The 23759-nt window shown below is 36.5% G+C and overlaps 3 protein-coding genes, 1 long non-coding RNA gene and 1 pseudogene across 18 annotated transcripts in view; 3 read left to right on the top strand and 2 right to left on the bottom strand.

Moving 5' to 3' along the window:
* LOC125799136 (deleted in malignant brain tumors 1 protein-like) overlaps positions 1 to 23759 on the top strand; it is a 1283434-nt pseudogene that overhangs the window by 688195 nt on the left and 571480 nt on the right.
* LOC107197253 (scavenger receptor cysteine-rich type 1 protein M130) overlaps positions 1 to 23759 on the bottom strand; it is a 370936-nt gene that overhangs the window by 262377 nt on the left and 84800 nt on the right. The window lies entirely within an intron of this gene.
* The window catches only part of LOC125799141 (scavenger receptor cysteine-rich type 1 protein M130-like), a 259014-nt gene that overhangs the window by 156449 nt on the left and 78806 nt on the right, over positions 1 to 23759 (bottom strand). The gene's annotated exons all lie outside the window — the stretch shown is intronic.
* Positions 17703 to 20063, top strand: LOC125799160 (uncharacterized). The gene is made up of 6 exons (XR_007437997.1): positions 17703 to 17767; positions 18149 to 18202; positions 18297 to 18461; positions 18591 to 18680; positions 19389 to 19451; positions 20013 to 20063. It is a non-coding gene; the product is annotated as an uncharacterized LOC125799160 (long non-coding RNA).
* Positions 20088 to 23043, top strand: LOC125799153 (antigen WC1.1-like). Its single transcript, XM_049475211.1, has 4 exons — positions 20088 to 21473; positions 21834 to 22142; positions 22560 to 22744; positions 22959 to 23043. The coding sequence occupies exons 1-4, from the start codon at positions 21383 to 21385 to the stop codon at positions 22965 to 22967; spliced, it is 594 nt and encodes a 197-aa protein (XP_049331168.1). The 5' UTR covers positions 20088 to 21382; the 3' UTR covers positions 22968 to 23043.

The raw sequence follows: 23759 nt of genomic DNA on the forward strand, positions 1-23759 counted from the left end.
TGTTTCAGCGTTTGTAAAAGTGTTTCAGCGTTTGTAAAAGTTTTTTAGCGTTTGTAAAAGTGTTTCAGAGTTTGTAAAAGTGTTTTAGCGTTTGTAAAAGTGTTTCAGCGTTTGTAAAAGTGTTTTAGTGCTGGTAAAAGTGTTTCAGCATTTGTAAAAGTGTTTCAGTGCTGGGAAAAGTGTTTTGCGTCTTGTAAATTTGTTTTAAGTTTTGTAAATGTGTTTTAGTTTTTGTAATTTTGTTTTCTGACATGTTAATTTGTTTTGCACTTCAGGGCCACCGTAGTTTTCCCTCGGAGCCAGAGAAACTTTGAGCCTTCTTCTTCTTCTTCTTCTTCTTAAGGTTTTTATGGCAGTTGGCAACCAACGTATATGGAGCATTACCGCCACCATCTGGACTGGAGTGTGAGTCAGTTATTTTTAATAAAAGAACTTAATTGTACAAAAAAAAAAAAAAAATAATAATAATAATAGCAATAATAAAAATAATAACAATAATACTGAATTCTGCTCATTAGACCTGTGTCCCATAAAAAACTACGTAAGTACTTGAAACAGATGTCACCCGAGCTTAGTTGCAGTACCCTCTGTAGACTAAACTGGACATGCTTTCGCTCCAACTGCACAGCTAGTCTTTGTCTTTCCCGGTTGTATTTGGGACACTGTATAAGTACATGCTCTATGGTCTCCTTGCTGTCACCACACTCACAAGTTCCATCAACATGTTTTTTTAACAAATACAGCAAGCTGTTGAGTGCCGTATGCCCAAGCCTCATTCTAGAAAACACATCTTCTTCTTTTTTACATCTACCTGCACACCTGCCCCTGCTAACTTTATTTTGGATACTATAATACTGACGTCCAGTATGCCCAGTGTTCCAAACGTTTTGCCACTTGTGGGATATTTTTGATTTAATTATGCTTTTAATTTCAGCTTTGCTGTATGGTATCTGAATTTGTACAGTGGATTCCTGTGTTGCTTGCTTTGCATACTGGTCTGCCATCTCATTCCCTGCTACACCCACGTGAGCTGGTACCCATAAAAATGACAGAACTATTCCAGACTTGACCAGAGTATTTAAAATATGCAATACTTCATAAACAATGTCCTGCCTTGAGTCAGACTGTCCATTCTTCAGACTTATTAATGCTGAACTCGAATCTGATGCAATTGTTATCTTACTTGGTCTAGTTGTAATAGTGATGTCTTAGAAGCTGATCCATATGCCATGCACCCATAATCAAATACTGTTCTGATCAGGCGTGTAGATATAGTTTTTAGTGCCGTTCTATCTGCTCCCCAGTCCACTCCACACAAACACCTCATAACATTCAACACTTTTTTACATTTGTCGTTAATCTTTTTAATATGTACATTCCATGTCAATCTTCTGTCAAACCATATTATTTATGGTCAAACCAAATATTTAAAGGACTCAACCCTCTCCAATTCTTTGCCAGCTAATCTCAGAGTCAAATCATCCCTGATCCTCTTTTTGGTAAATATAATCATTTTTGTTTTATCCTCAGATATTCTAAATCCCCATTTCATTGCCCATTCCTGCACTGTATTCAGTGTTTGTTGCATTTTGTCCATTAAAAAGTCTATGTTTCTCCCTCTCTTCCATAGTGCCCCATCATCAGCAAACAGTGCTACGCCAGTGTTGGTTTGTATATCTTTAAATATCCCATTGATCATAATTGAAAAAAGCAACGGGCTAATTATACTACCTTGTGGAATGCCATTCTCTACTTGATAGCTGTCACTGATTATACCATTTATTTTAACTGTTATAGACCGTCCCGATAAAAAATCTTTTACCCAGTGGTACATATGCCCTCTAACTCCCATCCGATTCAACTTTATTAAAAGACCATCCTTCCACAACATATCATAAGCTTTCTCAATATCAAGAAATACTGCAACCTCTGATTCCCTATTCACCTGCGCTTTCCTAATGCCATCCTCTAATCATATACAGTTGTGGTCAAAAGTTTACATACACTTGTAAAAAAACATAATGTTATGGCTGTCTTGAGTTTTCAATAAGTTCTACAACTCTTATTTTTCTGTGATAGAGTGATCGGAACACATACATGTTTGTCACAAAAAACAGTCATAAAATTTGGTTCTTTCATAAATTTATTATGGGTCTGCTGAAAATGTCACCAAATCTGCTGGGTCAAAAATATACATACAGCAACATTAGTATTTGGTTACATGTCCCTTGGCCATTTTCACGGCAACTAGGCGCTTTTGGTAGCCATCCACAAGCTCCTGGCAAGCTTCAGGTCGAATGTTTGACCACTCTTCTTGACAGAATTGGTGCAGTTCAGCTAAATGTGATGGTTTTCTTGCATGAACCCGTTTCTTTAGCACTGTCCACATGTTCTCAATAGGGTTTAAGTCAGGACTTTGGGAAGGCCATTCTAAAACCTTAATTCTAGCCTGGTTTAGCCATTCCTTTACCACTTTTGATGTGTGTTTTGGGTCATTGTCTTGTTGGAACACCCAACTGCGCCCAAGACCCAACCTTCGGGCTGATGGTTTTAAGTTTTCCTGCAGAATTTGGAGGTAATCCTCCTTCTTCATTATCCCATTTACTTTCTGCAAAGAACCAGTTCCACTGGCAGCAAAACATCCCCAGAGCATAATACTACCACCACCATGCTTGACAGTAGGCATGGTGTTCCTGGGATTAAAGGCCTCACCTTTTCTCCTCCAAACATATTGCTGGGTGTTGTGGCCAAACAGCTCAATTTTTGTTTCGTCTGACCAGAGAACTTTCCTCCAGAAGGTTTTATCTTTGTCCATGTGATCAGCAGCAAACTTCAGCCGAGTCTTAAGGTGCCTTTTCTGGAGCAAGGGCTTCTTTCTTGCACGGCAGCCTCTCAGTCCATGGCGATGTAAAACACGCTTGACTGTGGAGACTGACACCTGTGTTCCATCAGCTTCCAAATCCTTGCAGACCTGCTTCTTGGTGATTCTTGGTTGACTCTTGACCATCCTGACCAATCTCCTCTCGGCAGCATGTGATAACTTGCGTTTTCTTCCTGATCGTGGCAGTGACACAACTGTTCCATGCACTTTATACTTGCGTATAATTGTCTGCACAGTTGCTCTTGGGACCTGTAGCTGCTTTGAAATGGCTCCAAGTGACTTCCCTGACTTGTTCAAGTCAATAATTCGCTTTTTCAGATCCACACTGAGTTCCTTTGACTTTCCCATTGTAGCTTTTGTAGCTGAGTCTAATCACTGGGTCAAATGAGCCCTATTTAAATGGGCTCATGAGAAGTCAACAGCTGTAGTCAATCAGAATCACTTACAAGAAGTGAAGAGGCCATGACATGAAGCTAATTTGATTGACACAACTCGCTACATCACCAAAATTGACAAATTTTGTTGCTGTATGTATATTTTTGACCCAGCAGATTTGGTGACATTTTCAGCAGACCCATAATAAATTTATGAAAGAACCAAATTTTATGACTGTTTTTTGTGACAAACATGTATGTGTTCCGATCACTCTATCACAGAAAAATAAGAGTTGTAGAACTTATTGAAAACTCAAGACAGCCATAACATTATGTTTTTTTACAAGTGTATGTAAACTTTTGACCACAACTGTAATAGGATCCACTGTCCACCTTCCTTTCCTAAATCCAATTTGATAATTTTGCAACTTTCCTTTGGTCTCAATCCAGAAAGTTAGCCTATCATTTATCATTCTATCAATGGATATCATATCCATTGTCTTACCCATGTGTGATGTTAATGCAATTGGTCTGTAATTACTAGGTTGTTCTTTTTAATGGGTATAATCACTGCTTTCTTCCACTCAGTCGGAATTGCCCCCACCTCCCATATTTTATTGTAAAGGCATAATAGTACGTCCTTACCTTTATCCGTTAAATTGTTTAACATGGAGTAACAGATTCCATCTTTTCCTGGGGATGTTTTGCTTAATTTCCTTAGAGCTAGGGGTGTCACGATTCTCTAAATCCTCGATTCGATTTCATTTTCGATTTGAGGGTCACGATTCGATTCGATTCTCGATTTTCTTGTTTTTTTTCTTGTTATTATTTTATGCCTCATAAAATTTAAATAATATATTTATTATTATTATTATTATAAATATTATAAATATTATTATTATTATTTATTAAGATATATATGGTAATGCCATCTAGTGACTTTTTTTGGTAGCAACAGTGTGCACTATTAAAACAAGCAGTTTATCAGAGCTGTGTGTGGATGGCTGGTGAAACTGCTCACTTACATGAAGCTGCAGTTCTTCATCCAACCACTAGTCGGAGCTGCAGCAGCAGCAGCACAAGCCCCGCTCTCTTCACTCAGTCACTACTTCAGTACAGCCCAGCCACGGGCTACAGGGCTCAGCCAGTCCGTTTTTACTGTTTCTGTAAACAAATAAAGGTTTTAACCCCACTAACCGGATAATACAGCTCACTACAGTTCATCTTTCAGCCCAAGCAGCTAACAGCAGCAGGTTAGAACAGCCGACACGGAGTCACTGCTCGGATTACATTATAAACAGGTCAGTTAGCGCGCTGCTAACCTCATGATGTTTATAACTACGGAGTTTAGTGGACACACCACGGCCGCCAGGTAAGTCTTTTAAAGGCTACTGAAGACTATTAAAGGCTATTAGAGGTTATTGAAAGCATTATTGGGGGGCAGAAATCAGTACATGCTGGTTAGATAAGTGATGTGGTGAAACTGTGACTAGCGCAGTCACAGTGATGTTTATTAACGTCATTAAAACAGATTTTGTCAGGTATTGTCTTATAAATATTTACACATAACTTATATCTCTCCTGAAAAGCAATTATTTTAGTCAGAAACAGGCTTGTGTTTACTTTATCTGAGAGAAAGATGTTTTTTTAATTCAATGGAAAGCAACAGGTGTAGTCAATTATAAGTTTAAGATTTTTAATCCACCTCACTGTGATCTATAGTCAGTGTTCTCAAGTCACACTGACACACGCATTTCAGCGAGTTCACACGCTCTTTTTGACTTCGATACTCGAGACCATGACCTCATTTCGATTCGATTTCGATAAAATATCGAGATCGTGACACCCCTACTTAGAGCACTATTGAGATCTTGAAAATGTTTAATTTAGGATCTCTTCTTCATCACCATTCTTATTGTCAAGTGTGTCTAATTGTTCCCTCTCTACTTATTTTTTCCTCATCACTGAGGTTATCTGTACTATGCACTCTAACTAAAGTCTTTGCAATTATTTCTGCCTTCTCTTTATTAGTAGTAAACACATTTTGACCATCAACCAATGTTGGATAACCATAGTCCTTCCCATTTCCTTTCATTTTCTTAATCATCCCCCAAACTCTCTCCACTGGGGTAGTTCTACCTATGGAATCACAAAATCTTATCCAATGCTCTCTCTTTGCCCTTTTAATCGTTCTCCTAACCGTGGCCTGTGCTCTCTTGTACTCAACAAGATTTTAAAAGCCCTGTTCCTCTCTTTTATGACTTTCCTGCATTCAGCCGTCCACCATGGAACTATCTTGCTACATCTCTTAGGTTTTGATTTTGGTATAGATAATTCTGCAGCACTGACTATGCTATAACTGATTTCCTGACACAAATTTTCAATACCTAACATCTTGTCAATATGTATCATAAATCCTTCACTAAGTTCTCCAAATTTTCCCCAATCTGCCTTTTCTAAGATCAATTTTCCCTCTTTTATTTCATGCTCCTTTTCAAGCTTTATACCCATAACAGTTTTAATAGGATAGTGATCACTTCCAACTGTATCTCCCCTTAACACCTGCCATTAACATTTATCAGCAACAACCTTTGACACTATGGTAAGATCAATAGCCGATTCTGTACCTCTTATAATATCAACTCTAGTCCCTGTACCATCATTAATACAGAGCAATCCTGCTTGTTCTATAAACTCTTCTACTACCCTCCCATTACAATCATCTCTATCTCCCCATAATGTGCTGTGGGCATTAAAATCTCCACAAAAAATAGCTCTCCCATCAATATCCCTCCATATTTCTTCTAGCTGCTCCACCTCCAGTCTTCTACATGGGTTATAGAAATAAATTATTTTTACAGTACCTTCGCTTGACCATACCTCCAGAACTAGATACTCCAAGTCAACCCTTCTCTTTATCTCCCTAAACTGAACTCCTTTCTGTACAAAAGTAATGACCCCCCCCCTCCTTTACCAATCGTCCTGTCCATTCTTACTGAAGTATACCCTTTTATAATAAAATCCAATCTTTGTATTAACCATGATTCTTGTACAATCATATTTTCCACATACTTTTTAAAATCTTGTCCATTCGATATTAGACTCCTTGCATTCCACTGCAGTATAAATAAAACCATTATCCTGAGCCAGTCCATTCTTGAAATTGTTGTACCTCCTCATTTAAAGTATCTATAATGATTTCCCATCTCAATTCTTTAATGTCCAAGTATTTCTCTGCAGATTTGACTATTATTTTAATCCTCTCAGTTCGACTTTAATCTGAGCAGAGCAGTTAATAATACCCGCCATAAACAGAAGAAAGGTATTCTTATACATAATCAATGTATCCTCTTTGAGCCTGTCACATTTTGTACACTTAGCTTTGTCATGTCTTCCCTCTGTAACAGCTAGTGCTGGCACTGTCTCTACTCTTTTGACTGTTTTCGGTGCCTCTGCATAAGAAAGCCCTCCAATGGTTTTCACTCGCTGTATTTCCTACATTCTTTTACTCACCTCACACCCTCTATATGCTGAGCTGTGTTCCCTCCACAGTTACAACATTTGAGTTTCGCATCCTTTTCGCACTGTCCATACACTTGTTCTCCGCTGCACTTACTACATCTTTGTTTTCCCCTGCACACTGCCGCAACATGGCCAATTTTTTACTGCGGTCAAGCCAGCCCCCACTTCAAAACGCTTGGTCAAACCAGAGCCATAGAGAGAGAGAGTTGCATCAACTCCGTTCACTCCAATGGACCAGTTTTTTACAGCAATGGCGGACCGTGGAGCCTGTCAATAGTTCCCGGAAGTTAGCAGCAAATACTATCAGCACAGTGAAGCTGGAGCAGGATACACCATGTGTGGTCCACTTTTACAGGTTAGTACGCTTAAATAATCTGATTGTGTTTTATCAGGACATCAGAATCAAACTAACATGTGCACTGAAGCATTTTAGTGAATTAACCCCCTCTTAAAAAGCAGATTTAGGGGAGTAAATCTATGCCAGGACAACGCGAATACAGTTACTGGCATTTAACATTAATGACTGAGAGCCTATTAGTTGTAAATTCCTAAATATCGTAATATCTTATATATCCAGATAGACAATGCTGACCTAACTAAGTAAATATCTAATATATCAATATATTATATATTCAGATAGACCATGCTAACCTAACTAAGTACATATCTTAATATCTAATATATCAATATCCTATATATCCAGATATACCATGCTTAACTAATTAAATATCTTAATATCTTATATATCCAGGTAGACCATGCTAAGCTAACTAAATATTGTAAATATCTTGTATGTCCAAATAGACCATGCTAAGCTAACTAAATAAATATCTTATATATCCAGGTAGACCATGCTAACCTAACTAGCTAGGTAAATAAAGCTTAACTCTATTCATTTCAGAAAGAACTTTAAACACTAACAAGAGATAAATGCTTAATAAATACAGACTACTGTGGAAACTAAGTACTAAGTAGTACTGCAGAATTTAGCTAAATGATAGCTACCTATTGCTCAGGTAGCTAACGCTAACTAGCTATCTTACTGTTTGTCTTAGTAACTACTAATTTAACAGAGATATGATTTAAGGTGATATGACCAATATTTATTTTATTATATATGTTTGATTAAGGATATAGGCTATATTGTCAACAGTAGGGAAAAACACTTTCCAATGCATGTGTAATTTAAGATAGCATAATTAGTTATGTTTAATAGTAGTGCATCTCAAAATAAATGTTTAATATTGTTTAATTAACAGTAATCTTTTGTATTAATTATGCTTACAGTGACACATCTAACAATTTATATTTTAAGTTTTAAATTAATTATTTTAGGGATTTATTATTTCTGTTTTTTCATGAGCTTTTAGAAAAGTAAAACAAAAACAGTTTTGGGATATGTCTCTTTATATGTAGTGATTATAAAATTTGACAGATTTTTTTTTATTAAACTATGATAGAAAAAAATTCATTATATTCAGGTTTTCCAAAAACAAACCCAATAAATATAAGTGTGTGTTATTGTTTGTTTTATATAAATATAAAATAAGTAAATAATGAATACAAAATATAACAACTTTAATACAATAATCTTTCTTGTCTTCATTTTATATTAAATAATAATAATAATAAAATGTAGATAATGTTTCCAAAATGTTTAATTGTATTCATGTATTAAATGCAATCATGTCTCAATTTTCTTATTCTCTTCCTGCTTTTGTATTCCCCAGGGTTCATTCTTCCGAACTACACAAGTAAACCCCATTTTATGTAATCTGTGCTGATTCTTTGGTTTATTTACATGTGCAATGTACTATTTTCCTTTAGTTGATTTACATGTGTTCTGTACTTTGTTTTTCTGTATGTAGCCTCTCTATATTCTGATATCAGTCTTTAAAGTTATATATCATCTCATGTTTGTTGTAAAAATAATAAAGCTGTTGCAAATAATGTGGTTCCTCTTTCTTAATCCAAATAATTCTGCATGAAATATTCAGGTGGTGACTTAAGAATATTTGCAGATCTTTGTATCCTTTGATTAAATTATTTTTGCAGTAAACTCTAAATATATGCAAGCCAAAACTTCTCCATCTTCTTTTGAACCTAAAATTTTACTTGTAGCGACTGCATTTGCACAGTGTCATGAAATTAATATTAATTAACATACAAATTTAGCCTATAAAAACTCTCTTATGGATTACAATATTGGATTCACACAGAATAACATAAGCCTTAAATAAGTCAATATATGGTCACAATAATCCTCAATGAATTATCTATGTATAATGAAATAATATATATATATATATATATATATATATATATATATATATATATATATATAATATATATATATATATATATATATATATATATATATATATATATATAATATATATATATATATATATATATATATATATATATATATATAATTCATTGAGGATTATTTATATATTATTATTAGTGCCCCAAAATCGCAATTCTGTCTCTGTGTTTATGGGCTCAAATTGCCCACCAAGAACTTCCTGGAACTATCTGAAATCTCCATGAATCACGTGACCATCAAGGATTTTGAACTTCCGTTGTCGCGACTCTCTCTCTCTCTCTATGGCTCTGGGTCAAACTAGCCCCCACGCTGTTTCTTAGAGCGCGCATACACTGAACATTGCGGCAAGCGTGAGAAGGAACACATTTCAAAATAAAAGTATAATATCACGACATTATGCTGTGGAGTGGTATTAAAAGGAATCCACATAATATCACATGTTTTGTCTGATATCACATGTCAATTTCATGTAGTCCTGGTAGTACACAAAATAAAAGCCCTGTAAATTATAACAATTATGTTAATTAAATAATACTAATACTAATAATAATAATACTAACAATACTACTACTACTACTAATAATAATACTTGTATGTGTCACTCACTTAATAGCAGGGCATTATAATGTGTCATTTCAAAATAAAGGCCCTTTAAATTGTAACATTTATGTAATTTTACACAATGTTTAGACTGTTATTAAAAGAAATCTGTCTGATATCACAGTTCAATTTCAGATAGTCCTGATAGTACACTACTTGTATGTGTCACTCACTTAAAATGAGAACATTTTGATGCGTCATTTCTAAATAAAGGCCCTTTAAATTATAACAATATTTTATTTCAACAATGTTTAGACTGTTATTAAAAGGAATCTGTCTGATATCACAGCTCAATTTTATATAGCCCTGATAGTACACCACTTGTATGTTTCACTCACTTAAAATCAGAACATTTTGATGTGTCATTTCAAAATAAGGGCCATTTAAATTGTAACATTTATGTAATTTTACACAATGTTTAGACTGTTATTAAAAGAAATCTGTCTAAAATCACAGCTCAATTTTATATAGTCCTGATAGTACACTACTTGTATGTTTCACTCACTTAATATCAGAACATTTTGATGTGTCATTTCAAAATAAAGGCCCTTTAAATTATAACATTTATGTAATTTTACACAATATTTAGACTGTTCTTAAAATAAATCTGTCTGATATCACAGTTCAATTTCATATAGTCCTGATAGTACACTACTTGTATGTGTCACTCACTTAATAACAGAACATTTTGATGTGTCATTTCAAAATAAAGGCCCTTTAAATTGTAACATTTATGTAATTTTACACAATGTTTAGACTGTTATTAAAAGAAATCTGTCTGATATCACAGGTCAATTTCATATATCCCTGATAGTACACTACTTGTATGTTTCACTCACTTAAAATCAGAACATTTTGATGTGTCATTTCAAAATAAAGGCCCTTTAAATTATAACATTTATGTAATTTTACACAATGTTTAGACTGTTATTAAAAGAAATCTGTCTGATATCACAGTTCAATTTCAGATAGTCCTGATAGTACACTACTTGTATATTTCACTCACTTAAAATCAGAACATTTTGATGTGTCATTTCAAAATAAGTGCCATTTAAGTTGTAACAATATTTTATTTCAACACAATGTTTAGACTGTTATTAAAATGAATCTGTCTGATATCACAGGTCAATTTCATAAAGTCCTGATAGTACACTACTTGTAAGTTTCACTCACTTAAAATCAGAACATTTTGATGTGTCATTTCAAAATAAAGGCCCTTTAAATTATAACAAAATTTTATTTCAACACAATGTTTAGACTGTTATTAAAAGAAATCTGTCTGATATCACAGGTCAATATCATATAGTCCTGATAGTACACTACTTGTATGTGTAACTCACTTAATAACAGAACATTTTGATGTCATTTCAAAATAAAGGCCTTTTAAATTATAACAATATTTTTATTTTAACACAAGTTTTGACTGTTATTAAAATGAATCTGTGTGATATCACAGGTCAATTTCATATTTCATTTCATAATTTAAAGGGCCTTTATTTTGAAATGACACGTCAAAATGTTCTGATATTACGTGAGTGAAACATACAAGTAGTGTACTATCAGGACTATATGAAATTGACCTGTGATATCAGACAGATTTCTTTTAATAACAGTCTAAACATTGTGTAAAATTACATAAATGTTACAGTTTAAAGGGCCTTTATTTTGAAATGACACATCAAAATGTTCTGTTATTAAGTGAGTGACACATACAAGTAGTGTACTATCAGGACTATATGAAATTGACCTGTGATATCAGACAGATTTCTTTTAATAACAGTCTAAACATTGTGTAAAATTACATAAATGTTACAATTTAAAGGGCCTTTATTTTGAAATGACACATTATAATGCCCTGCTATTAAGTGAGTGACACATACAAGTATTATTATTAGTAGAAGTAGTATTGTTAGTATTATTATTATTAGTATTATTATTATTTAATTAACATAATTGTTATAATTTACAGGGCTTTTATTTTGTGTACTACCAGGACTACATGAAATTGACATGTGATATCAGACATAACATGTGATATTATGTGGATTCCTTTTAATACCACTCCACAGCATGTCGTGATATTAAGGGGGGACTTTTATTTTGAAATGTGTTCCTTCTCACGCTTGCCGCAATGTTCAGTGTATGCGCGCTCTAAGAAACAGCGTGGGGGCTAGTTTGACCAAGCGTTTTGAAGTGGGGGCTGGCTTGACCGCAGTGCAAAAAGCCTGCAGTGTGTGGAGCGGTAGAGCTTAGATCGGGCCCAAAAATCCAGCCCGACCCGGCCCAAATCCATGCACTTTCTGCCCGAGCCAGACCCGACTTGAGCCATAAACTGTCATTCTGAACCCGAGCCATTTTTTAGTAATTAGAGCGTTAAAATTGAGCTATTTAAAACATTTTCGGGCTGTTTGAATTAGCGAAATCTGTTAAGAATTATGTTAAATAACCTTGCGACGCTGAAGAAGCATAGACCTATTATTATTTCTTTTTTTTTTTATTCGCTTCTTTCTTTCTTTATTCCTTGTCTGTTGTACAGGCAGTGTGAGGTTGGTGGATGGTGGCAGTCGCTGTGCTGGGAGAGTGGAGGTTCTTCATAGAGGGCAGTGGGGAACAGTGTGTGGTGATGACTGGGATATGAGTGATGCTGCAGTGGTGTGTAGAGAGCTGGGCTGTGGAGAAGCTGTAGATGCACTGGGCAAATCTCATTTTGGATCAGGATCAGGACCAATCTGGATGGATGATGTGGACTGTAGTGGATCAGAGTCTAGACTGAAGAACTGTAGATCACCAGTATGGGGTAAACATGACTGCAATGAAACCCACAATTCTGGAGTCATCTGTTCAGGCAAGCTACACTATGTTCATATAATATGTGCACTGTATTGAATAGTTACATTGTGTGTCTGTGCTGTCTGACTTTCATTTATTAAATCCTGTTGTTATCTCATTGTTTATGCTCTTGTGATATTTTAGGAGCCAGGCTGGTTTTAGGTTCTCACTGCTCTGGGAGAGTGGAGGTTCTTCATGGAGAGAGCTGGGTCACAGTGTGTGATGCTGACTTTAACCAGCAGGATGCAGAGGTTGTGTGTCGAGAGCTGGGCTGTGGTTCTCCTGTGGAGGTTCTGGGAGCAGCTGCGTTTGGTAGAGGGGAGGGTCAGGTGTGGTCAGAGGTGCTTCAGTGTAGAGGAAACAAATCTCAGACTCACTTCTGTCCAAAATCATCTTCACTCAAACACAACTGCTCCCATGATAATGATGTGGGACTGGTGTGTGCAGGTAAGAACTGCATTCAGCACAATGAGCCTGTGACTTCATCTATTCCTACTTAGACAGCCCTCTGTCTCAGTAGCTCAGCCCTGTGCTCCATTACCTGTTTGCCATTAAGACCTGGTGAAATTAAATATTTGTGACTTATTTGTGAGGGTGTTATGTTTGTGCAGCATTACTGTTCTGGCATTTGTTTTTTAGTGGATAATAGTGTAATAAAGTGTAGGGGATCTGTGTTTGTCTAGAATACCTTGCAGTGTGAGTTTAAAAACATTAAAAACAGCAGAAACGTCCTGATGGATAGCACTAATTATAAACACAATAGACTTTGGACAAATGTAATGAGTTTCTCTAGTCTAACAGACACAAGAGACTGTTGTTTTGGAGATAATTTGTGGATTTTTGGAGCTGCAGTAACACATTATACAAAATGGCTACAGCAACATGTATCCATGTGAATCACATGTAATATTCTGGGTTGGAGTGGAACAGACTTAGAATACTTGTACTGGCAGCACATAGTTTAAAAGCAAGAATGGTGAATTAAGTATGTGTCTACTGTTCTGTTCCTCCAGTCCATTAAGCAGGTAACAAGACTGGTGGAGGTCATATAGTGTCTGGAAAATAACTGCTCACAGGATTGCCAACAAATTAAAAGTCTATGTGTATCTTTCTTTTTTATTTTTGTTATTTTGAAACTGTAAAGGGAAAAAATATTAAAAATGCTAAATAGACGTGTCCACTTCAATGTTATGTGTTCTAAACATTAGGTCATTTTTATTTCCTTCTGTAGTCACAATAATATACATTTTGATTAGGGGTGTCCTATGCTGGAGTTATCTGTTCAGGTAAAACGCTGTAAACAGGGACTGTACATTATCTGCCATGTAGGCAAAGTGTACAGCACATATGATTTTTCTTTTTAACCCACCCTAAATCCTTGTTGATTGCCAAGGTAAATTGGTATGTTTAAACTGAGCAATCACCAAACTGTGCTGTACACTGGAATTCTCAACCAACAATTAATTTACTGATTTTTTTTTTTACTGATTTCATAATTTTGCTGATCCATATTAATTTGTTTAATGTAATTCATAGCTTTACTGAACTTATTTTGAATCCTTATACTCTCTTTAGTTTTTTCCAATGCATTTATGAATCATTCATTGTGCAATATTTAGCATCATCATGCTTAATCATTTATCATTACTGATAAATAAGCTTTCTTTTTTTCATGGTAATTTTTAGGAGTCCTGTTGGTTAATGGCTCTCGCTGCTCTGGAAGAGTGGAGGTTCTTCATGGTGAGAGCTGGGTCACAGTGTGTGATGCTGACTTTAACCAGCAGGATGCAGAGGTTGTGTGTCGAGAGCTGGGCTGTGGTTCTCCTGTGGAGATTCTGGGAGCAGCTGCTTTTGGTAGAGGGGAGGGTCCGGTGTGGTCAGAGGAGCTTCAGTGTAGAGGAAACGAATCACAGATTCACTTCTGTCCAAAATCATCTTTACTCAAACACAACTGCTCCCATGATAATGATGTGGGACTGGTGTGTTCTGGTAAGAGCTGCATGTTTGTGATTAATGTCATTAAGATTAGCTCAATGTTTATGTAAACTTTTTGTAATTCTGTCAAAAATGCAAATGTCTTGCTATTATTTCAGTTTTCAGCCACAATTCTACTTTACATCATTGATAGTGGTGAAAATACATGTTTTTTTCCATTCTTTCTCAATGTCTTGGTCTGTCTTACTCACTGTTGTACAGGCAGTGTGAGGTTGGTAGATGGTGACAGTCGCTGTGCTGGGAGAGTGGAGGTTCTTTATAGAGGACAGTGGGGATCAGTGTGTGGTAATAACTGGGATATGAGAGATGCTGCAGTGGTGTGTAGAGAGCTGGGCTGTGGAGAAGCTGTAGATACATATCATGAGTCTTACTTTGGATCAGCATCAGGACCAATCTGGATGGATAATGTGCACTGCAGTGGCTCTGAGTCTACACTGAGGAACTGTGAATCAGCAGGATGGGGTAAACATAACTGTGATCATTCTAAAGATGCTGGAGTCATCTGTTCAGGTAAATTGTATCAGTAAATTATTTTATGTTCCCTTCTGTTAACTAGGAACAGGAAACTGTTCATAATATATCATACATGTAAAACAAAGTCTTGTAAGTGGTGGGAAAGGACCCATTTTAGAGGCTTAGGGTCCAGTTAAGCGTAGTAGTACTGTTTGTAAGGAAACAGATAGCGTTCATTTAGTCAACTTTTCCACTGAAGGTTAAATGCCATATCTCTTTTGACCATTCTTGCTGTGTTAATGTCAGAGATTCAATGACATGGAAAGACATCTTCATGTTGAAGCAGTGACTCACATATGTTTAAATTCAGCTTTATGTTCACAATTTTTAGGAGTCCGGGTGGTTGGTGGTTCTCACTGTTCTGGGAGAGTGGAGGTTCTTCATGGAGAGAGCTGGGTCACAGTGTGTGATGCTGACTTTAACCAGCAGGATGCAGAGGTCGTGTGTCGAGAGCTGGGCTGTGGTTCTCTTGTGGAGGTTCTGGGAGCAGCTGCTTTTGGTAGAGGGGAGGGTCAGGTGTGGTCAGAGAAGCTTCAGTGTAGAGGAACTGAATCTCAGATTCACTTCTGTCCAAAATCATCTTCACTCAAACACAACTGCTCCCATGATAATGATGTGGGACTGGTGTGTGCAGGTAAGTGTTTTTCAAAAAAATGTTTCCCATTTTTACTCTTACTAGTTCATAATTCGGTAAATTTTTCTTGTTCTTATTTTCTCTTACACAGACAGTGTGAGGTTGGCGGATGGTGGCAGTCGCTGTGCTGGAAGAGCAGAGGTTTTTCACAGAGGACAGTGGGGAACAATTTGTGGTGCTGGTGCAAATTTCATAGCGGGTTTTGTCATGTGTAAAGAGTTGGGCTGTGGAGAGCCGTTTAGGACTGATGCAGCTGTTCCAGGATCTGCACCGATCTGGATGAGTCATGTGAAGTGTACTGGATCTACACTGAAACACTGTGGATCATTAGGGTGGGGAACACAGCTGTAATCATAATATGGATATTGAGCTTACCTGTTCAGGTATGTTTTAATTAGACAAAAACTGTAATACGTACGTATTACATGTATTACATTTGTGAACTTTCTGAGAATGTTTCGACACATCATAGACAAAATCAAATCAGAGATCATATGATGGAATGTCACTGTTTTGTATACCTATTCCGTATTAAATATTCTATTACATAGTAAATTCTGACAGTTACAGCTAATGTGAGAAGCAGTGATGTTTTTTTTAACATTTGCTTTGACTTTTATTTAATTGCTGAAAATATTAACCCAAGAAATTGTCTAGTCAGTTTCATTTTGTTTGATAAAATTTAATTTAATAAAAAAGGGTCTGCAGTACTGATTTGCTAGAGCACAACATTTGTTTTCAAAATTATAACCTGAATGAAACAAAATGCATTAGTCCTTTCCACTTCCAGACAACTTCTCAAACACTTTATGTGCCAAAACAAAACCAGTCAACACACTGTAATTAGAAACAGTGTCATTTCCAGCTTAACAATTTAGTGCTGGACGATATGACAAAACTTATGTCACAATATATTAATTTTAGTCGATGTGTTATCGTTTTGATATAAATGTGTACAGCTCAACTGAACAACTTCCTGATGTGTACATTATCACACACTGAGATTGCCAGACTATGGTATTCTATACCACTCTGCTGTTTCGCTTAAAAAAAATCAGTCAGTAAAGATGCTGTAAATACTGTACATATCTTAAAAAAAATGTTATAAATTGATGCTCCTTTATTCGTATGCAAATTACAAAAAATATAAATGAAGGTCACACATGCCAGATATTCTAGGCTACTCTAAAATAGTTAACATTTTTACATTTATTATTACAATAACAGCTTAAATGCTTTGCTGTGTAATAATAAAATATACCAGCCCTGCTTAAAATGATTAAAAATAATATGCAAATATGGACAGAATTAAGATATCAAATATGGACAGAATTTAGATATTTAATTATATTTTGACCAACAAAAAAAGTCAGAATAAAAAAAAAAAAAATTATTGTTTTTCTATAAATCTTTTGTTATGATTTTCAAAATGGCGGATTAGCCACTATGGCTATTTGGCGATGCCAACTGTTTTCCTAGCTAAATTAATCTGTATTATTAACATGGATGAATTGGATAGATTATGTGGTTTGATATGATCTGTGAACTGGGATCTAGCGTCGGAGGTCAGAGGGCACAAAGTAGGGTAATTAATGAGCAGTATTTTTGTTATTTGTGTTCATTTTTTTTATTCATTAATGAAGAGGTTGTGTGTCGAGAGCTGGGCTGTGGTTCTCCTGTGGAGGTTCTGGGAGCAGCTGCTTTTGGTAAAGGGAAGGGTCAGGTGTGGTCAGAGGAGCTTCAGTGTAGAGGAGATGAATCTGAGATTACTCTCTGTCCAATAACCTCTTCACACAAATACAACTGCTCTCATGGTAATGATGTGGGACTTGTATGTTCTGGTACAGTATAATATGTGATATTATCGTCTAACATTTCTTTATATAATATACAGTATAGGAGAGAACTTGCGCTTTTACGAGTCTCTTGGTTGTAAATTCAGGTCATACTCAGGCTCGGCTGATGAACGGCTCAGACTCTTGTTCTGGTCGAGTGGAGCTCCAGTACCTCAGTGAGTGGGGTACAGTGTGGGAGGCCCAGACAATCAAACACATCCGCCCAGATCCGGCCACTCCCCTCCCACTGTGCAGGTGTGCGAGAACATTTTTTAATCTAGTATTAACTTCTCTTAAGATAACTATGGTTATGTTAAGCAGTGTACTCTGTATTTCAGTCAGGTTCAATATTATTATTATTGTGCTCCTCTGACCTGTAAAAGGGAGAATAGCATTTATATTATGGCTGATTTAGGCTCACAACACTGATAAATACACTAAGTAACATTGGCAGACAATAATGCAACAATATTTTTGACAATACCTACAATATTACCATATCAGCCATATACTTCTTTTGTTTCAAAGACAATAAACACAAAAACAATAAATACCATTTCTTAAATAATGCTGCTCTAATCTCTTTCTCCTTCTGTAACCTCTTTTTCTTGACCATTTTTATGATATTTCTTTCAGACATATTTGTCACATTACCTTTTTCATCTGAAACAACTACAACTTACACCACAGGTACTCTTTTAATTAGTTCCTTTGTGTGATTTTTTTTTTTAAGTTTAAACAACACTATGCAGTGTTCAACAGTGTTTTTATTCTGTGTTTTCAGTACCAGCACAGCTAACAGAGAAAAAGACAGTCCCTCCTTCAAAAAATCCATCATCTAATTTTCCATACATCTATCCAGTGTCTCTCCTGGTTCTGGGATCTGTGCTCTTCCTGGCCTTAGTGCTTCTGGTTGTGCTGTTTTATCAGAACAGAGTGCTCAGGAGAGGTAGGGAGATTTAGAGATCATCTAAAATCCACTTTCTGTACTTTCTATAATCATCATTAGTCCTTCAATCTGTCATCAGTCTTCTCTTCTACTGAACTGACTCCATGTTTCTTTCTTTCTCTCTCACAGTGATTTCTAAGGCGAGGAGGAAGACTCTGCTTGAGGCAGTCTATGAAGAGATTAACCATAAATGTGTCACTAACAGATATACTAAAAGAGGTAAATTATATGTAGAGAGTTTCACTGAAGGCAGTCTTCACACAGTATGTAAAGTGGATCTAAGGTCAGATATCAAATAGCAATTCTGAGTGTTTAAATGACTATAAATGAAAAAACTACATGCAGTAAATCAATTGTAGCATTGTTAGCTTATCTTACAGGTTCAAAATAATATGTGTTACTCCACTGACTGTAATAGGAAGAATTACATATCTGTTACTATCAATTCAGGCCTGTACTGCTGTTAAAAAGCAGAGGAAAGGGATGGGGTTTGTTAGCCAACTTTCCCATTTCACCTTAAATGGTGCAAGAGACAGCAGAGGCTGCATCATTTAAGGCGGAACAGAACAATTAAATAAAATGAAAGCTAATCCAAGCTCCCCATAACAGGAATTAAGAAATTGACAATTGTTCCTTAATCACCAACCTTTCTGAAGACATACAATGCCATAAAATTAGCTAGGTTACTGAACCTTAGTGCTTCTGATGACGTATCTGGTTCATGAAGTGTTGTCCCAATTCTTATGGGGAGGATTTCACCCTTTACACTCAAAGAATGGTTGGGGTAAGTGGTAGGGCCATGGGGTGAAATGGGATTGGGCTTAAAGCCTCATCTCATTTTCAGACTTACAAATACATTTTTTTGCTGTAGATTTTGATTAAATAATTGAACTTTGGCATTCTGACTGTTCTGATCTCCTTTAACAGGAAGTTTTATCTCTGAAGATCAGCATTCAGGATATGAGGACGTAGATGAGGAGCTTCTCTCAGGTAAGTTGACATATACTGAATGTGTGTTAGAATTTTTAATGCAGAAGAAAAAACATATATATATTTTTTGTTTTATAGAAAAAAGTTCCATGCAATATGTGTAGGGTTCTGAAGTGTTTTAGCAGTTAGCATCAGGCTTCAGGCCGATAAGACTCACCCCTGAACGGGAAAATAGTGAGCGTGGTTAGCGGGTAATGCTAATGCTAAATTCAATTTATCTTTGACTACTCCATTATATCCATGTCTGGCACAAGTTAAAAACAATGTCTTGCCTACTGTACAGTTTGTAATAGTGATTTTAGGATTGCCCAGGGGTAACTACAGGATTGCAAAAGGCATGTTGAGGTGAGTTAATATCCTTTGGTGTGTGGGAGTTTTTTTTTTGTTTTTTTTTTAAAGGGACACACTTTGATTTGTCAACCAGTTCTGATCGCAGAGGGCGACAGTACCAATACATTGAAAACCCCTTAGTATTTTAAAAGTTTGAGTCTTTGAGTAACAGTGTCTTGCTGCCATCATCCTGATGCTGCTGTGCTGCAATGCATTTTTTAATTTTTACAGAAAACTATGGCGAGGTCTATGATGATATCATTCCTGCTGAAGAGAGCCCACACATTACAAAAGGTTTGGATATTTTAATACGTACGATTTATTGTGGACACATGGTAAACATGCAAATTATATTTGCTTTTCACCTTAATCAAAAATATATCTATATATGTCTGTGCAGCATACATTATTATGGTTTTCTATATTATGATAATAAAGTGTGATTTTTTTCACACCTATAAAGAATGTGTCTTCTTTTTTTTTTCATTTTTAAAAGCACACTTAGCAACATGTTTCAGTTAATTAATGCATTTCATACTGTTTTAGATAAATAAATTAATCATTACAGAGAGAATAAAGGTTTTCTCAACCACCCTTGTGGTCCCATGGGCTCACAAGTTCCTGGCAGCGCCACAGTCGGCCCGTTTCTCATTATAGATTAAGCAAGTTTGGACTCTTGTACTTTGTCAGAACAAACTTGGTAAGTTCGGCTCACGAGTGCATACTCCAGAGAACAGGACTTTTATTTTGTAATTGGAACTGCTGTGATCAGTAGAGTAGTAGGTGCATCCTTAGATGCATTTCCACAAACATACCCTACACCCGCCTCACAGGGCAGACAAACCGCCTTTGTTTGGTCCATCGCTCACCAGCCTTGCTGTAGTTCACAGGGAACCCACAATATTCCCACACTTAATCAGAGTTTCTGTAATCAGGATTAAAACTAGTTTTATATACTCTGTAACAGCATGAGAAACACAAAAAAGTTGTTTGTATGTGTAGTTAAAAGAAACTGTGACTTATCTTCATGGTGGATGTTATGTGTTTGGATCTGCTGTCTGCAGGTGCAGCTTTAATGCTGTATTTTGTGTGTTTACTCTCTCTGAAGTTTGTCTCCAGAAGGTAGCTGACTTTGTACCTTCCTTTGCCCATAGACACACACACAGACACAGACACAAGGAGGTGGAGCTGTGTTAATTAGTGCTGACGCTTTTTAAAAATATGGCGAAATGAAAAAAAAGCTTCTTCTGATTTGTCACTGAAAATGTTTGATAATTTCCTCTCCTCTTTCTAATAAGGTCATAGTGAGTGTGATTGGCGGCTGTGGGGAATCTCTCTCTCTCTCTCTCTCTCTCTCTCTGTCTCTCTGTCTCTCAGGTTCTTGAGTCTTATCTGGCTGAGTAGAGGTAAAGCTTGTTCTGCTGCTGAGTTGAGCATATATATATATATAATATATACAGCATATTTAAACTAACTTTGTGGACTGTATGTATACTGGCCTCTTTTTCTGTTAGGATGTTGTTGGAAAGGCAGTGAATGGTATAAATTCCTTTATCCTCGAAGAACTTAACTACTTTCTCCACATCGGGCCGGGGATTGTCATGCACCGTGAGAAACCACGGACTCACTGCGCCAGCGTAGGGTCTTACAATGGGTTCAAGGATTTCATCTCAATACCTAAGAGCAGGCAGGGTACTGTTGTCTAACCTGTAGAGGCCTGGGCATCTACAGGCCTCCCCAGACCATCACTGATCCCCCACCAAACCAGACATGCTGAATGATGTTGCATAAAGTGGCATTTAATTGAAAAGTATATATTTACTTTTTGATCTTACATTCATGTGATTTACACTTTGCTATCATCCAGTCAGCCCATTTTAGTATTGCTATAGAAGTACAAATTAGTGACTGATTTCTTATGATCTCTAAATGGGAGCTTTTGATGTCCATGATTTGGTTTAAATGTATTTCAGCCTTGTTTGAGTATTATTATTTGAGTATAAGTGTAATTATTCTCTGATTATCAGTGTGTTTGTTTTTTTCTCCACACAGACAGTGTGAGGTTGGTGGATGGTGGGAGCCGCTGTGCTGGGAGAGTGGAAGTTCTTCATAGAGGACATTGGGGAACAGTTTGTGATGATTACTGGGATATGAGAGATGCTGCAGTGGTGTGTAGAGAGCTGGGCTGTGGGGAAGCCATAGATGCACCACGGAGAGCTCGCTTTGGATCAGGATCAGGACCGATCTGGGTGGAATATGCTAACTGTGCTGGATCAGAGTCTTCACTGAAGAACTGTAGGTCGTATGATTGGGGTAGACAGAGATGTAATCATGATGAAGACGCTGGTGCTGTTTGTGCAGGTAAGATGCAAAAAAATAAAACATATTACACAGAGATGTCAACAAATGTGATGAGGCCTGTGTTGGAATGTACTGAATTAATTAAACAACTGTTAGTTGTTTTATATACACCCCTGTAAAAAAACTTCTTTGTAACATGAAAAGTTTAAGCCTGAACCTAAATTCACTTTCATACACTTAATAAATGGATTATTACAGAGGTGGTTTTGAATGCTTTGGTTTAGAATTAGCAACTAAGAAATAATATATATATATTTTTAAAATCCTTGTATTTCAGTTAATGAAAAGTGCAAAATATAAAAATCACTGCCCCATATAATTTAATTCCCTTCTATTCAAATTAACCTCCCAGCCCTCCCAATGCTGTGTGTTAATATTAACGTACATGTTCTCTTTGCTCTTATAAACACATTGTAGAAGTCAGACTGGTGGGCAGATCTCACTGCTCTGGGAGAGTGGAGGTTCTTCATGGAGAGAGCTGGGTCACAGTGTGTGATGCTGACTTTGACCAGCAGGGTGCAGAGGTTGTGTGTCGAGAGCTGGGCTGTGGTTCTCCTGTGGAGGTTCTGGGAGCAGCTGCTTTTGGTAGAGGGGAGGGTCAGGTGTGTTTAGAGGAGCTTCAGTGTAGAGGCAGAGAATCACAGATTCACTTCTGTCCAAAATCATCTTCACTCAAACACAACTGCTCCCATGATAATGATGTGGGACTGGTGTGTGCTGGTATGAGCTAAATGGCTTATGTATTAATTTTGAGATTCAGTCTGATTTTTCAGATTTCTACATCTTTTCCTCTCTCTTTCTCTCTCTGTTGTACAGACAGTGTGAGGTTGGTGGATGGTGGCCATCGCTGTGCTGGGAGAGTGGAGGTTTTTTATAACAGAACATGGAGATCAGTGTGTGGTAAAAACTGGGATATAAGAGATGCTGCAGTGGTGTGTAGAGAGCTGGGCTGTGGGGAGGCTGTATTTAAAAATGTTCAGTTTGGACCAAGATCAGCCTGGATGGATGATGTGAACTGTAGTGGATCAGAGTCTTCAGTGAAGCACTGTAGATCAGCTGGATGGGTGGAACAAATTTGTAATCGACTTGCTGGAGTCATCTGTTCAGGTGAGCTCTCCTAAATCTTAAAATACTTGTCGTTGGAATGTATATCAGTTGTGCACAATTTATTTATTATAGCATTTCTTCCTAATCTGCCATAATCATGACCTACTTTCACCTATATTAACCCACTTTTATTTGGTTAAGACCACTAGATCAGTCACTGTTTGCTCAATCTCAGACCTGGTTTTGCGTTTAAAAAATAATGTGGCAAATTACTGTATAGAAGAAAACTATAAGCTGTAATAAACCTAGTTAACACTTATAATACAGCCTGTGTTTTAGAGCTTAAGTTCCCATAACTTACAGTGTGATTTCTCTGTATGAACTAGCACATACAAAATACTTACCGGGTCTTACTAGTACTTAAATGTAGGTAATAACTTGATATACTAAGTCAAATTATTAAAAAAGCAAATTATTATATGGAGATGAAAAGTGATTTTCACTATAAGACAATACTTAATTATAGAAAGACTATTGCTGTAGGCATGATGGAGAAATACATTTTTGTAA

Source organism: Astyanax mexicanus, chromosome 2 (genome assembly GCF_023375975.1).
Source record: "Astyanax mexicanus isolate ESR-SI-001 chromosome 2, AstMex3_surface, whole genome shotgun sequence".
Classification (NCBI taxonomy): Eukaryota; Metazoa; Chordata; class Actinopteri; order Characiformes; family Acestrorhamphidae; genus Astyanax; species Astyanax mexicanus.

Excerpts from the sequence above, each read along its gene's own strand:
- LOC125799153 (XM_049475211.1), top strand. The coding sequence starts at position 21,383 with ATGCACCGTGAGAAACCACGGACTCACTGCGCCAGCGTAGGGTCTTAC. Across the intron at positions 21,474-21,833 it reads AATACCTAAGAGCAGGCAGG|ACAGTGTGAGGTTGGTGGAT; the intron begins GTACTGTTGTCT and ends TTCTCCACACAG. Across the intron at positions 22,143-22,559 it reads CGCTGGTGCTGTTTGTGCAG|AAGTCAGACTGGTGGGCAGA; the intron begins GTAAGATGCAAA and ends AACACATTGTAG.